This window comes from Mastomys coucha, unplaced genomic scaffold (genome assembly GCF_008632895.1).
Source record: "Mastomys coucha isolate ucsf_1 unplaced genomic scaffold, UCSF_Mcou_1 pScaffold14, whole genome shotgun sequence".
Classification (NCBI taxonomy): Eukaryota; Metazoa; Chordata; class Mammalia; order Rodentia; family Muridae; genus Mastomys; species Mastomys coucha.
The window spans coordinates 73,501,759-73,518,630 of record NW_022196896.1 but is presented as its reverse complement, the minus strand read 5'-3'; the positions used below and the strand labels follow the sequence as shown (position 1 = coordinate 73,518,630).

General features: G+C 39.3%; 1 protein-coding gene across 1 annotated transcript in view; it reads right to left on the bottom strand.

Annotated features, from left to right (window-relative positions):
* Positions 1 to 499: 499 nt before the first annotated feature.
* Positions 500 to 16,872, bottom strand: part of Wdr75 (WD repeat domain 75) — a 28,616-nt gene continuing 12,243 nt past the window's right edge. The window contains exons 9-21 of the mRNA XM_031367389.1: positions 11,728 to 11,886; positions 10,833 to 10,892; positions 10,632 to 10,747; positions 9,272 to 9,447; positions 7,314 to 7,471; positions 6,705 to 6,885; positions 5,620 to 5,714; positions 4,975 to 5,070; positions 4,231 to 4,400; positions 3,710 to 3,769; positions 1,532 to 1,678; positions 1,175 to 1,266; positions 500 to 835 (exon numbers count right to left, since the gene is read on the bottom strand). Coding sequence (XP_031223249.1) covers positions 631 to 835; positions 1,175 to 1,266; positions 1,532 to 1,678; positions 3,710 to 3,769; positions 4,231 to 4,400; positions 4,975 to 5,070; positions 5,620 to 5,714; positions 6,705 to 6,885; positions 7,314 to 7,471; positions 9,272 to 9,447; positions 10,632 to 10,747; positions 10,833 to 10,892; positions 11,728 to 11,886 — 1,715 coding nt within the window. The 3' untranslated portion in view covers positions 500 to 630. The remainder of the gene's footprint in view (positions 836 to 1,174; positions 1,267 to 1,531; positions 1,679 to 3,709; positions 3,770 to 4,230; positions 4,401 to 4,974; positions 5,071 to 5,619; positions 5,715 to 6,704; positions 6,886 to 7,313; positions 7,472 to 9,271; positions 9,448 to 10,631; positions 10,748 to 10,832; positions 10,893 to 11,727; positions 11,887 to 16,872) is intronic.

The window sequence follows — 16,872 nt, the reverse complement described above, 5'->3', positions numbered from 1 at the left end:
TCACAACAAAACCTATCAGAAACAAGGTCTCTTCATGATTCAAAATAGAAATCCTTATGTGACAAATGCATACACTGGAGTTATACTTATATGCATAACTGTTTATATGATTTGACAAAAATAGAGCTTTACAGAGCTTTCTTAAAAAGACTGACCAGGAGGCTGGAGAGCTGAGTCAGTGGTTTAGATGACCTGATGCTCTTGCAGAGGGCCAGGGTTTGATTCCAAGCACCCTTAGGATGGCTCATAGTCATGGGTAACTAGTTCCAGGGGCTTGATGCCTTTTTCTGATTTTACCAAGCACCAGAGTAGCCAGTGGTACGTATACATACATTCAAGGAAAACATTCATACACAGAAAATAAAAAAATCTAAACAAACAAACATGCTTGACCAGACCTGAGAGTAACAGGCCTATCATCCTACTGATACGGGGGCAGGCTAAGAAAGAAGAGTTCCCAAGTTCAGGGTTAGCCTAAGCAACTTATCAAGCAAATAAATAAGCAAATAAACAAAAGACTTTTAATATTTTGTCTTAAGAATAAAATAACTTTAAAAAATTCTTTGGAGTATTAACAGACAGTAAAAACTAAGTACAACCTGTCTCTGTCATGCCATAGCCAATGGCCTACTACAGAGCAGTCAGCCAGCTGTAATCTACTTTTCTGAACTTTCTCAGCTCCTTCTCTTCAGATTTTGACAGCTGATGTAGAGCATCTTCTCCCAAGTCCGTGTAGTTTGTTTCCTTGGCTTTTTCAGTGAGACCAGATTCTTCATCTGAATCATCACTCTCTTTGCTTCCCTCCATATCTACATCGTCAGGAATTTCTTCAGCACTTTGACGATAACAGAACATAAACATCATTAGATATATCCAAATTAGGCCTTTAATTAAAGACACCCACGTTGAAATAGCATATAGAACAAGCAACTCAACTGAAAACACTGTGGTAAGTGCCCTTATGGAGTGCAGGCCTTAAAAGACAAAACAAAACAAATGAACGTAGAAAATGTGGACCCACATCTTTAAGCAGCACACACACATCTCTTCCTCAGCTCTTCACAAGTGTTGTATGTAATAATCTTATGTCATTAGCTACATTTCAAAGCTAAAATACAAATATGGTAGCTGCATTCCCAAACAACTCAGAAGAGAAACCATCTAGAATCCTTACCTTTTCGTCTCTTTAGACAGCAGCAGTGAGTTTACAAACAGAGAGCACAGGAAGGAAGCTGACGGCAGTACATGGGCTGGCGTGTGAAGAAGCTATAGGCACACAGAAAAGTCACTTTGTTAGAAAGATCACCCTCTAGCACACTGTTGCTTCACCTCCTAATACCTTTTACACGAAATGGCCAGCCAAACACAAAAGGCTTCCCTGAAGAAAGAGCAAACCAAAGCAGACAGTCCTTCCAGGCTCCTGCACTGCAGTCCCATCTCCTCACCAGGTACTAAGGCTCCTTACTCATCTGGACATAGATGAGCCACTGTAGCCTGCTGTCTCCCAGGATCTGCAGTACTGATCGCTCACCTCAGTAATTGCAGGTATGTTCTCCGTTAAGGGGAGTTGGACCAGTTCATTCTCTGAAGTTTCAGTTAACTTTGCATCCTGCTGTTGCCTGTGTTTTCCCAATATAAAAGAAAATGGGGTCGTTGGCAAACTTTCTTCTGCCAGCAGCTGTATGGATGTAAGAGAAGGGGAAATTATTTCAATAAAACGACGGAAATTCTTTGACTGAACAGGTAAGGGCGACTGAACAGGTAAGGGCAACTGAACTATAAAATGATTCTGGAGAAAAGCTCGAAATCACATGATGTTATTCTCATGTCATAGACAAAGCAACTGATGCCCAGTGTCCCACTTTGTACATGGGAAAGCTAGCCTCAGACACTAATGAGAGAACCACGGCTTCCCTGCTGGGGATTTTATATAAAGATCACAGGAATGTGTTTTCAAAGGCCATATGCTCATACGGGCAAAGAACTGGGGCAAGGTCACACAGCGACAACCTGGAAGGATGCAGCAGGTTAAAGGATGAAATCTTAGTAGACTCAAGAAAACAATATTCTAAGACAAAAGCAAGGTGTGTATGTGTTGTTAATAAACACGCCAAAACTGCCCACAAAACAGGCAAAAACCGAAATACAGTACAAGGATGGGGACTAAGCAGAATTCTTTTTAAAAACAAACAAACAAACAAAGTCAAAAACAAAAGTAAAAGTCAGGGCATTGGTGCTGTGTGGGAGATGGATAAACACCTCCTGAGCCAGTTACCCCATCAGAGCTCTCCTGGGATCACCACACTGCATGGGGAGGAAAGCTGGAGCTACTTAGCAAGGCTACCTTGACTTTCCAATCTAAAATCCCAAGACACACCTCACTCACCCTTTCCTGTCTCCAACCCTGCTATCCATCTTTTCATTTCCTAATGTACTACATATTTTACTAACTTACTGGTTGTTGTTTAACATCTGTATCTTCCTAGAAACATATTTTTACAGACAAGGCTGTTTTGTTAACATATCCCAGTTGTCTATAATAGCCCCTGGCATATCACTGATTACTAACAAAACTGTTGTGAGTAAATTCAATGAGTTTTCAGAAGAAATTACGCAAGCTATGGTAAATGGTCAAAGATGAAGAACATCACAAGCTATATAATCTCAGGCCACCACCTTCAAAGTGCTGAGAAATCAACAAATAGGAAAGAATAGAGAATACTTCCCAAACTGCAAGGACCCTAAGTTCAGCAAGGTGATAACCCATGTTTGAATAGAACAGGTTTCACCAAAGCAAGTATGTGAACAAAGAAAGAATCTACGGGATCTAATGGCATATCGGTGAGATGAATCCCCAGAATGCTGAGCACAGGTTCTAGGATGAGCACTGGGTAGCAGATTCACAGAACAACTAGTCATGAAGTAAGCCATGGGTCTGTGAAAAGTTTTCATGACTTGAAAGAATACCTATGCGTCTGAAAAATCCTGAAAAAAATTAATTTGGATAAAGCCTGGAATAGAATTAAATAACAAAACAAAACACCCAGCGAATAGAAAAAAAAGGCAGCACTAATTAACTTCATGAGGGAAAAAATTGATCACAAAAAAGAAAGTATGTGGACTGCCTGGCTATGAATGCACTTCTATGTTAAGGCAACACAACTTTCAGCTTCAAGGACTTCAATAAATTCAACAGATAACTCAATCCAGAATCCAGAATCTAAACACATTCTTAGAGATAAGAAGTCCAAGCTAGTAAATAAAACTCTAACCACAATAACAAGATGTTTCTGTAATGATGGTCAAGTGCTGCCCCTGAGTGTTCATGAAGGGCTGGTTCCAGAAAATAGTGCAGACAACAAAATCCAAGATCTTTAGTGGAAGCAGTAGGTTGGGATCTCATTTAAATATAAGCTAAGCACATTTACCCATCTACTCTGGCATGTACACCCCACCTACAACTGATTATTTAGCCAATTCCATCCCACAAATTAGATATGGCAGGCCAACTGACTAACTCTTTAAACCACAAGACTATATATACTTTTAGTACTCTAAACGTTAGAGGAGCAGAGCAGAGTTTACAGATGTGCACTTAACAGTTCCTTCTTAGAACTCAGTGAGACGTTTGTCACAGCTGAACTCTAACAGCTAATCTTCTTTAGAAAAACAACATCGCATGTATCATAAATGGATAAAGTATGCCTACCTGTCTGCTTGTTGGTGTGAGTTTCTCTTCTGGAGACTTTGTACTGAATGTTAATAAGCACTAAAAAAGACAGAGTATTTAATGGAACAAAAATATATATTAGGAGATACAAATGAAATAAATTTATACAATGTCTTAAAATGTCAATTTTTCATTTTGATATATACATCAGCCCAAAGAAAAGATTTAAATTTCTTTGAAAGGTTCTGTGGGAGTTACAAGACCATGTTCTGAGAAAAATGTAAAACCCGGTAAAACAATAAAAGCCACCAGTTTAGTTTCTTCAACAGCAAACCAAATGGTAAAATGAGGAGAAAATGCTAAATGAATTAAAGTCAACATCAAGTCCGGTCTGCCCACACAAAACAGTGCTACTGCAATCGCAGTCCTAACACTGATGCACTGGCACTTGCCTGACCATTACTCTTGGGAAATAAACCTTTAACAAAAGAGTTCTACCTAAAACAAATTTTCTAAAATTTTTTCTACAAACAGGCCACCCCTTTGGAGGAGACAGTTACCTGTGATTTAGTTAGGAAGTAAAACTGAGATCTATTTAGCCACTGGTGAGCTTCTGAGGTGAATGCTTCTGGGACATCTCGTGGAACAAACACTCCCCATTGGACTTCCTCTCTGGAGACATTCTTTTGAATATACAATGGCCTTGGCTCGCTCGGTTTAAATACAAACACTAAAGGGGAAAAACAGATAGATGTCATTTTCCCTGCAGAGGAATATCCTAGCCTCAGGCTGGCAGATCCCACCTCTCCTGTTCCCAGCCCACAGAGTAAATGGCCTTGCGCAGGCTGTGTCAATGCTGTTGCTGCTGCTGTCTGACAGGTGTCTACTGAGTGCCTAGTATGCACCAAACAGGTTAGAATGAGGACTAAAAATCTGAAAATGAGAAGGGTTTCTGTTCCAGAGACCAGGGCATCTGTATAAGAAAGCAGAACACTAGACAAGTATTTTGTCTGAAGTACCAAGAAAGATGCAGACATTGTCTCAGAAGCAGAGAAGTCCAGGGGAGATTCTGAAGCCTGAGAGGGAACTGTCTTGTGGAAGTCAGGGATATACTAGAGTACTCCTAGCAGTAAGTGTGAATGTATATATTACAGGTATTGGGTAAGAGAGGATGGGCAAGCCCCAGACAAACAGCTGCATATGCATTTCTGACTCAAAGTAACTATGTTTCAGCTTATACTAAAAACAGTAAAAAGGAAACCTAGGAAAAAGCCACATGCTATCAGAGAATGGTTAGTACTTACAATCTGAGCCCACCGAAGACTGAGCCACTGCAGCAACGTGGTCTGAGTAAGGGTCGGATTCCATAACTCTAACATTTAGTTTTGCACTCCACTGTACTGTGGGGAAAGTGATACACGTCTGAGAAGAGGTTCAGCAAAAGCTCAAGACTTTACAACAAGTGTTCTTTATCTTCCCGGGGACGGCTCAGTGCTATGCTTATATGGAAGGGTTTATGAAGTCAATAACAACAGATATACACTGACACTGCCTGTGCATCAGGAAGCACAACTGCGGCATGAACTTCAGTATTCCTTCCACACATTGCATTAAATTAGGCTCATTCAGATTCGTGGCTGATGCTTTTCTGCTCTTACTAAATGTGGGTGACAGAGACTACCATCCACATTTATTAGGAATAACATCATACCTTCCCGGTGCCCACATCAGTAAAATGCCCTCAAAGCCTCATTTTTTTCAGGACTACTGTGATAGACTACTTTTAAATATTACACAGTCTGGGATCCTGCATACAATCAACAGAGCTCTTCCTCAACTGGACTTTTGGTCAAGTAAAAAATTATATACTGTAGAGGTAAAGCTATGAAAACAGAGTCCTTAATTCCTACAAGGTCAGCGACTAGCTGCAGCATCCCGCATGGGCTTACTTGAACAGCTGAGCAGATTCCAGCAGCAGAGGATGCCGTTCTCAGTAGTGCCGAGAAGATAGCTGGAGCACGTCAGTCTTCCAAAGCAGAGGTGCCTAGGCCAGAATCACAGGAGAGGTGAGCGGCAGGCAGGATCAATCACACGAGACGTGAGCGGCAGGCAGGATCAATCACACGAGAGGTGAGCGGCAGACAGCTCCAGTACATTTAGCCACAAAGAACTCAGGCTGAGACCACTGCGTTTACTTCTACTCAGTTCAGATGCGTAAACAGGCATGGTTTTACTCTTTTTGTGTTTCTAGCTTTTACAGTGATGGAAAAGGTGTTAAACCAATAGAAAGGGGCAAGTTAGGTACTTGTATTTCTTTAGGAAAACAGGTGTAATGCTATGATCAACTCTCTTAAATGCTGTATCATGTAACAATCCATGCAACAGCAGAATTTATGTAAAATATATCATGTCACTTAACAAAATCTTATTTTACCCTTTTTACCTACAAGAGGAAAATTTGTACTCAGCAAATTCAAAGTCAGCTATATTTAAAATGACATGAAATTAGTCATGTATTATTTTGTCCTCAGGTCTGGGAACCAGAAGTACTGGTTGAGTATTACATTGTATTTTTAAGAGAATGTATAAAGACTGGCAGGTCAGGATCAACCAAGGCTTGCATAGCCTTAGTTTCTACATAATGCCCCATGAGTATTTACTATACTGAACAAAGCTGGGTACAAAAGTTCAATGTTAATCCTAGTTTAAGAAATGCTTATGCAGGGCAGTGGTGGCGCATGCCTTTAATCCCAGCACTTGGGAGGCAGAGACAGGCAGATTTCTGAGTTTGAGGCCAGCCTGGTCTGCAGAGTGAGTTCCAGGACAGCCAGGGCTACACAGAGAAATGCTTATAAACTACTCACGAACTCATAGGTTACAGTTTCTCCACATTTTGATTAACTTCTTACCCTTATTCCCCAGCAAACTATACATTACCTCTCTGGGGAAAACATACATTATTATTGAAGCTTAAAGGCTTTTAAAGTTAAAAGTACATACATACATTGGTAGCAATACAAACTAATTTACCTACCTTATTTTCCCAGCTCGTTGGCAAAATGTACATTTTAGTTCCCATGTTTCTGAATCCCATATTGTAACTATTTCCTCAAAACTAACTGCTAGTAAGGAGCCATCTTCAGAGAAACAACAATTGGTTGCTTGATACTTGTGGTAACTACCCACAAAGTCACAAGTCCAACCAATGGCTTTTTCTGTGGAAAAAGAAACCATAACAATGGAATAAATAAGAAATAATGTTGCGGACAGGTTATTAGCAGAAAAGGTTAAACGAAGAAGACAAAACATAACAAAATTCCAGATTCCCCACAACTAAGTTAAAAGTGGAAGCTACTGACTAGCATTTTTACCCTTCCCGGAGACCTTGAGCTCCCTCTAGTGGAGAAGAGACCTAGTGGCACGAGCCCTTTAAGCTGCACCAAGCAGACACAAAATGCCCACCCACTTCCCCAAAGCACAGATTCTGGTGGAAAGATATGTAAAAATTTAAAATGAAAAATAGTTGTTGAAATTAAGCAACAGTTTATAGAATTTAACAAAGCGGAAAACACCTTCTCAAAAAGGACATAAATATATCACTTCTTAAAGTTGTAATTTTTCAACACAATCTAAGTGAACTTACTGTATATGTCAGAGTCATCTGTTAATATCCACACTTTGAAGTGGCCATCTCTGCTAGCTGTGACCAGTATGGGTTTTTCATAGTTTTCTGCATTATTGAAACAGAGAGCTGTGATGTGGTCATCATGTGGCATGGTGATCTTTGTGTTAAGAACAAACCTAGTTGAAAGAAAACCACAAGTTCTCAGAAAAGATATGGTATGCTAACACTCTGCACATCATGCAATATCTTCAAAATGGGCAACTGATAGATTATTACCCCAAATGACAAATTTCCACACTCTAACAGTCTCAAGACAAGTTCTAACATCACCTGGGGTGACTCAAATACAGAGCATTATATATTATATACAGCTCAATGGGAAAAATGACTATAAAGCAAATCATAGCTGAAGGCCTACTGTTCTCGACTCTGTAGGATAAATACACAGAACATAGAGGTCTGGCTTCTTCTAAAAACAGACAAAAGAAAAACAGAGAAAAAGAATGGCTGTGATAAGAATGGCTCCATTTATATTGTGAAAACACAAAATAAAAATGACCCATTCAAACTGTCCCCTCATCAACAATCTATGTCCTTAGAGTATAAGAACATCATACAAAGTATTTCCATGTTAAGATCATGTTATAAGAAAGAGGACCATTAGCAATGGGTTTCTTTTCTCATCTGTGAAATGTGGGGCAAAGGCTTAGTGTAAATGTATGTTTTATTCCCTGATGTAATTTTCGTACTGCTTAGTCTGCTAACCTAGGCCTAGTTGTGAAAGCTTCTAGCCTCTTACCCAGGCCTAGAATGTTATCAGTCTCTGAAACTTACTGTTAAGTAAGTTCACCCTTCCTATTTCTTTTTGAACTCTGCCTGGCTGGTTTACCCCAGCTGTTCTGGTTCAAAACTCCTCTCCAAGCTGACTGATTCAATCTGGCTTCTTTCTTGGCCTCTTGACTCTTTGTTCTGCTTGGCTTCAAACTAACTCTAGCAATCTGTTCTAATCTTTTGGCTTCTCATTCTCTGGCTGATCTGTCTTCACCTGTGTCTAGCAGATCTCTCTCAGCAACCCTAGCTCTGTACAATTGTCCCAGTAAAACTGCCTTCTACCTCTTTTCTCTCCTTCTCTGCACTGCTTTCTTAAGTAGCTTCCCTTTCCTCTCTCTTCTCTTGAGAGATCAGCATATCCTATCATGGATGGGTGCTTTCTTCTACAAACTAACTTTACCTCTACTGCTTGGGATTAGAGGTGTGTGCTAGGGCCTGTCTGTACTCCAGCAGGAGGGATATAAAGATATGTGATAAAAGTGGAACCTACTGACTAGTATTACAACTAGTCAGTACAACTACAACCAGAAACAGGTTTTTCTCAGTAAATAACACAATCTTGAGATTCACAGTGTGATCAAATATCCTGCAATACCTTAGATTACAATATTCTCTAGAAATTTATCAAGCCAGGTGCATGCCATGAATCCTAGCATTTGGGAGGCAGAGACTGGCAAATCTGAATTTGAACGAGCTTGGTCTAGATAGCAAGTTCCAGAATAGCCAGGGCTATACAGATAGTCCCTGCCTCAAAATCAAAACAAAATAAAAACCTGGCACAAAGACTCAATGAACAGTTCTTCAAAAGAGCAGTGGGTTATTTACCTGAACATGAGACACATGTCTATACTTTCCCTTGACAGTGGTGGAAGAACTAGGGCACATTTGGATTCTAATTCTGGATTTGCCTTGAAACGTGTTATGTTGTGGGGTTACAATTCTTTCTCATGTTTCTCATCTTTTTATGTGATGACATGGCAAGACCTATCAATGCTTTCTCAAAACAGAAAGCTAAAATAAAGCTTTATTATTAGAATGATACCACAAGCTCCATTTCTGTATGTGTCAAAATGCAACAACAGAAATACAGACAGTTTTAACTATAAAATAGAAACTCAAATGAGGTGGCCATACAATAGGATTACCCTTGGGTTTTCTTGCTATAGCTCCACAGTTTCATTTGCAGCTCGAGCTCATTTTCATTTTCTTGCCGTTGTTCAACTGTTGCCAACCAAGAACCAGAGCAGCCAAAGGCAGCCTTCGTTAGTTCAATTTGGGTTAGACCTTCATCATTGATGTACTCTTGCTGTATGATATCTAGCTGACAAGGTTAAAAAGTCCAAAGTGTTATTAATGTAAGTATCAAGTATCCTTTATTTCCAGTCATATTTTTCTCTAAGAAAAGCTTTATAGAAAACCTCAGGACTAAATTATCTATTACTTCAAAGAGCAAAAAATAAAAATAAAAGAGATAAGCACTGGTCCAAGAAGACTAGCGTTCTAGTCTTTTTTCTTTTTATTTATGACTGATCCCTTAGTCCCTTAAAATGGGTTTCCTTGTGTTTGGTAAGAATATAAAGTGGTTACTATTGATTGAGGAGCCCTCATACGAAAAGCTGCAGATCCAAAATGTCCCAGATATCTTTTGATATTGACAATGTTCACAAAGATGTAAGAGATATTCTGGGACTAGGACCCAAGTGTACACATAGCCAGCCTATATGTGATTTTATCTACTAGTTTTAGCATAGTGCTATGATATGTCTTCACATGGAGTTAGACATGGATTTTCCTCTTGTGGTGTCAGAGAGGTGCTCAAAATTTTTAGACTCAGGAACACTTAAGACTTTGGATTTTGGCCAGGTGGTAGCAGTGCATGCTTTTAATTCCAGCACAAAGGCAGGTGGATCTCTGAGTTCAAGGCAAGCCTACTCTATGGAGTAAGTTCCAGGACAGTCAGGGCTACACAGAGAAATCCTGTCAAAAAACCAAACAAATAAAAAAGACTAGATTTTGAGATTAGAGATGCCCAACCATATTAAGTGTACTAAGTGCTCTTTTAGTAAATGTGTGTGTGGGGGGGAGGGGGAGGTATTGACTTCTTTCAAGTTTATAGGGTATGGAAAGAAAAAGTTAGCTACCATGACAGTCATATATAAAGAGCAATGCAGGGGCACAAGAAAAGGGACTGCATTTTATTGCAAGAATACTAAAGTATTCTTGTTTAATCTACACTAAACTTTAAGTTTGCATGTTGGACAGTTTATCACTCAACAGACCCAGATTTGTAATGTCAATCCACACAAGCTCATTCCTTTATCATTGTGACTCAGAGCACATGTGTGCTCAGAGCATCAACTGCATTAAAGTAATTTCAGACCGCATCAGCTGTGTTCAAGTACAAATACACAGTATTAAGAGCTTCCAAATAAACCACACAACCCCAGTAGTACTTTAGAGAACTTTCACTTGTTTTAAAGCTTAGTTTATGGATTAAAATCTTACATTATATAACTGCTTATCACCCTGGAGAGAATAAAACTGCAGGTGACCAGGCTTTCCATTCAAAACTAAAGCTTTGGTTCTTGGGTCAACCATCAAACCAGTAGATACACTCCTATCTGCAAAAGAAGCAACAGACAGTGGTTGAAGAGCAGCGGCCACTCGTCAGATGCAGGGTCCCCTATCCACTTGAGTCTACAGTACCTTTTACTAGGCCTTGAATTACTGCACATGCATCAAGATTTCGGTGAATAACTGTTATCTCTGTTAAAACAGGGAGGAAAATAATTAAACATGAATAGATCAGAATGTTAAGGTGACAAGGATCAGATCTTCATGTTACTTAATGTGCCAGAATACAAGAAAATACAGTAAGTTCAATTAAATCAGTGTTACTAGGAAATCAAAATTATAGTTTACAAGTTAGTTGAATAATTATGAATGGGGATATAAGATTCTGTTAAAGTCACTAACCTTTCTTTCAAATTATATGTGTTCATGTCTGCCTGTGTGTATGAAGATGCATGTGCATGTGAGTGCAAGCGCTTGTGGGAGCTACACAAGGCTGCTACGTTCCCCAAACTGGAGTTAAGGGTTGTGAGCTGATGGATGTAGGTGCTAGGAATGGGGCAGGGCTCTTTGCGAGAGTAGCACATCTACTAATCGGAGCTCCCTGTATCCCAGTCTATGCTTTATAGACTGTACTCATGAACAAATTGTCATGTACACGGTGACCTAGGTGAAGGAAGAGCAGGGTGGAAGAACAGCAAGCACCCAGGCTTCGTCGCACACTACAGCATTCATTCCAGCATTTGTGTGAAAGGAAAGTGGGAAAGCCACTTAAAACCCACCTTCCATTTTAAAAGGTTTTGAAAATATAAGTGGCACAGCAGTAAACATACACATTTAGCTTTATATTTTCATAAAAACAATTTTGAAAATGATAGATCTGGTGGCATCTGAAGCTAGAAAAGGGGTAAAGAAAAAACTACACATTAAATTTCTACTATTTTCATCTAGTTTTCGGTCCCTTTACTTCCCATTCAGAAGCTGGTGACTAACTGTACCCACCTCCTCACGATGAGAAGTTTAGACTTACTGTTATCAGAGTGAGAAGTACAGAACAAATCTCCTGCAGGTGAGACAGAGATGTGCTCAATGGAAGATCCTAATCGAGGAAGAAACTCTTTGTTCTTCTCTGATCCATCTCGCCACTCCACAAGCACACACTCCCGCCCGCCACTCAGCAGACTGGTGCCTTTGCAGCCAAAGAAATAAAAAATGGCAGAGTTTGAGGAAAAACAAACAAAACAAAACAAAACCAAACCACACATATAAAAAGACAAATACATTCAGTACTTAAGTCATCTCTCTGGAACTTACAAAAGTGTCTTCATATCATTAACTGGTTTTATTAATTATCTTTAAGTTTTAGTTTTCTTTTAATTGACATAGCTGTGCATACACACAGGGTACAATATGATGCTTACATACATATATAGTTTAACACTCAAATCATATAACTTGAACAACTACCACCTTGAGCATTTATCTATTCCTTGTGATGAAATAATCAAAATCTTATAATTTCAATAGTAATTGTTATAGCTACCCTACTGTACAACAGAGGAAACCAAGCAAAGATGACCTACACATTAAATATTTGTCAATCACAAATCAGATAAGAGATTAATATTTATAAAATATAAAGAATTCAACTAATTCAAAAGCATAAATAGTAGAATTGAAGAATGAACAAGACAACCTTAATAGACATTTCTCAGAAGATACACAAGTAATCAACATGTGTATGAAAATACCCTCCACATTAGTAACTATTAGAGAAACCCACATAAACATCCAAAATGAGGCAGTGACCCACTCCAGTCAGACTGTGACCAGGCATTCATTATGGAAACAATGTCTATACTGCACTTAGCAAGCTTACTTTGGTATACATCCGAGTAAAATGAAACCAGAATACTACAGAAAATAACTTATTACCAACACCCACCAAAACTCTGGCTCAATAATATCAGCTAGCTGTGATCAGTCCAAATAAAACAAAGGACTATTTACAACATTCCAGTGTCAGGAAGAGATGATAGGATTTAGTAATATAAAGTTTATAGTGTATATTATTATATGCTTATGGTCATTCCTTGCCATGAGATGACATGAGACGGGCAGAAGCCACAGTATAGAAAGGAATGAAGAGAAAGCGTAGATTAGATTAGGAGAGAACAAAGATACTATGTGAAACATACAGATAAATATACCAGCATCCCAAAACCACACAGTATTTTTTTTGGAGGTGAGTGAAAAGAGGGTACAGAAGCCACAGTTGTTCACTGTAGATTAAATCATCTTCTTTCTCTTTTATCTCAAGCCTGACTCTTGCAGACACCAGGCACTGTCCCCCAAGTCCAAAGCTTCATTAGGCTAAGGATACCCACAAGCATCCAGAGCACACGGAAGCTATGTGTGCTGTTTCCTATACCCAGGCAATGCTTAAGTCGTTCTCAGATTTCTGACAGGGTTGAAGGCTCATTATAGTTTCATAATCAAGCTCAAGTTGTTTAACATTGAGAGAGAGGTTATAGAGTGGAAGACATGATTTTCAGATGTGTTACAGGCTAAATAAACACAATCCAGGGATAAAATCATAATTTTTAAGTTAGGAATGATGGTAGAGTACTTTATCTAGTTGACAAATATGATGGACTGGATGTTAGTTGTATATCATACTTTGTAATATAGGGGTTGGTTCTGATGCTAAGGTCCTATTTCCCAATTGGTTCTTGATCTATCAATGATGACACCAGCGACCAATGACTGAGATGGGGCAGGAAAACTTAAGAGTTGCATGGGAGGATACAGGCAGAATTGAGAGAGTTGGAAGAGATAAGGAGGAATAGCTGCAGGAGATTAAAGCTAACCAGCCATGTTAGTTTTCCGTTTTTAGTGGCCAATGGCCACTCTATCCAATTATGCTTGGGGCGGCAGGAGAGGTTTAGCAGTGAACAGTCATTGAGATAGCAAAGGCATTTTAAGATTAACTTGTATACGTGTTGCTTTTTATCTGTGGATTCAAGAGAATCTGGTAGCATGGCCCGTTTCCAGAGCTTAGGCAGGGTAGCAGAAGCTACAAGCAACAAAGTGTTAACAACTTGATTCCTCTAACTTAATGTTTGTGACAGGGTCTCACTTCAAAGCTCTGAACTCATAGTGATTCTCTTGCCTCAGCCTTCCAAACAATGGGATTATAGTTGTAAATTCCAACGTATGATTCAAGATATTTCTTTTTCTTTTTTTTTTTTTGAGACAGGGTTTCTCTGTGTAGCCTTGGCTGTCCTGGAACTGACACTGTAGAACAGGCTGGCCTTGAACTCAGTAATCCACCTGCCTCTGCCTCCCAAGTGCTGGGATTAAAGGTGTACGCCATTACCACCAGGCAATTCAAGATATTTCTAAACTTCTTTTAATTATGAAAGAGGCCCCTAGCTGATATCTAGTCTGGGGGGGTTCTTATAAGTGGCACTGGCTGAAGCCAGTATTGGGGGAAAACCCAAAGCTGAGGAGATGCTGTGGACAACCAGGACTGCCCCAGGTGTAAGACCACCAAATAGCAGAACCCTTCTTTGAAGCTAATGGTGAATATGTGCAAACATACTCTAAAATAAACAGCCAACACCCAGAGGAAGCTCCATTCCCAGGTGCTCTAACAAACCCAGGACCATAGGATCAGAGGTGAGGATACAACATCTGCCCTAACACCAGAAGTAACTGGCACCAGTGGGGCCCAGGCACTCAGGAACTCTGCCAGACCAGTGGCACAGGTTCCTTCCAGTCTGGGCCGGTTTTACTGAGCAGACCTTGGGCACAAACTCTGCAGTCAGTCCCATAATACCCAGAGGAAGCTCCACTCCCAGGATCTCAGGGTCCCAGAGACAGCTGAACTCTGAGGAGTTCTGACACAATCGGGATCACAGGAAGGACAGGCTCCAGTTAGATGTAGATAAGGCAGGTAGCACAAGAGATAATCAGATGGTGGGAAGCAAGCTTAAGAACAGAAGCAACAGAAACCAAGGTTACTTGGCACCTTCAGAACTTAATTCTCCCACCATAGCAAGTCCTGGATACACCATCACATTGGAAAAATCAAGATCTGGATCTAAAATCACTTCTCATGATGATGATAGAGGGCATTAAGAAGGACATAAATAACTCTTTTAAAGAAATACAGGAGAACACAGGTAAACAGCTAGAAGCCCTTAAAGAGCAAACACAAAAATCTCTTAAAAAATTATAGAAAAACACAAACAGGTAAAGGAAGTGAACAAAACCATCCAAGATCTAAAAATGGAAATAGAAACAATAAAGAAATCACAAAGGGAGACAACCCTGGAGATACAAAACCTAGGAAAGAGATCAGGAGTCATAGATGTAAGCATCACCAACAGAATACAAGAGATAGAAGAGAGAATCTCAGGGGCAGAAGATACCCTAGAAAACATTGACACAACAGTCAAAGAAAATGCAAAAACAAAAAGCTCCTAACACAAAACATCCAGGAAATCCAGGACACAATGAGAAGATAAAACCTAAAGATAATAGGTATAGAAGAGAGATTGAGATAAGTTGGGAGTTGAAGATTTCCAACTTAAAGGGTCAGTAAATATCTTCAACAAAATTATAGAAGAAAACTTCCCTAACCTAAAGAAAGAGATGCCCATGAACATACAAGAAGCCTACAGAACTCTAAATAGATTGAATCAGAAATTACTCCTGTCACATAATAAAACACCAAATGAACTAAACAAAGAATTTTAAAAGCAGAAAGGGAAAAAGGTCAAGTAACATATAAAGACAGGCCTATCAAAATTACACCTGACTTCTCACCAGAGATTATGAAAGCTAGAAGATCCTGGGTTGATGTCATACAGACAGTAAGAGAACACAAATGCCAGCCCAGGCTACTATACCCAGCAAAACTCTCAATTACCATAGATGGAGAAAACAAGATATTCCATGACAAAACCAAATTTACATAATATCTTTCAAAAAATACAGTCCTTCAAAGGATAATAGAGGGAAAACATCAACATAAGGAGCAAAACTACCCCCTAGAAGCAAGAATGTAATCTTTCAACAAAAGAAGGAGCCACACAAACATAATTCCACCTTTAACAACAAAAATAGCAGGAAGTAACAATCACTTTTCCTTAATATCTCCTAACATCAATGGAATCAATTTCCCAACAAAAAGATGTAGAGTAACAGACTAGATATGTAAACAGGACCCAGCCTTTTGTTGTATACAGGAAACACACCTCAGTGACAAAGACAGATGGTACCTCAGAGTAAAAGGTTGGAAAACAATTTTCCAAGCAAATGGTCACAAAGAAACAAGCTGGAGTAGCCATTCTAATATCGAATAAAATCGACTTTCACCATAAAGTGATCAAAAAAAATAAGGAGGTACACTTCATATTCATCAAAGGTATGATCTACCAAGATGACCTCTCAATTCTGAACCTCTATGCTCCAAATGCAGGGGCACCGACATTCATAAATGAAACTTTACTAAAGCTCAAAGCACACATCACATCCCACACAATAATAGTGGGAGACTTCAACACCCTACTCCCAGCAATGGACAGATCAGGGAAACAGAAACTAAAGAGAGAGACAGTGAAACTAACAGAAGTTATGAAACAAATGGATTTAACAGCTATCTATAGAATATTTCATCCTAAATCAAAAGAATATACCTTCTTCTCAGCATCTCATGGTACCTTCTCCAAAATTGACCATATAATTAGTCACAAAATAGTCCTCAACAGATACAAGAAGAATGAAATAATCCCATGCACCCTATCAGATCACCATGGACTGAGGCTAGTCTTCAGTAACAACAAAAACAATAGAAAGCCCACATACACATGGAAGCTGAACAATGCCCTACTCAATGATAACTTGGTCAAGGAAGAAATAAACAAAAAAAATTAAAGACTTTTTAGAATTTAATGAAAATGAAGACACACCATACCAAAACATATGGAACACAATGGAAGCACTGGTAAGGGGAAAACTCATAGCTCTAAGTGCCTCCAAAAAGAAACTGAAGACAGCTTACACTAGCAGCTTGACAGCATACCTGAAAGCTCTAGAACAAAAAGAAGCAAATACACCCAAGAGGAGTAGTTGGCAGGAAATAATCAAACTCAGTGCTGAAATCAAC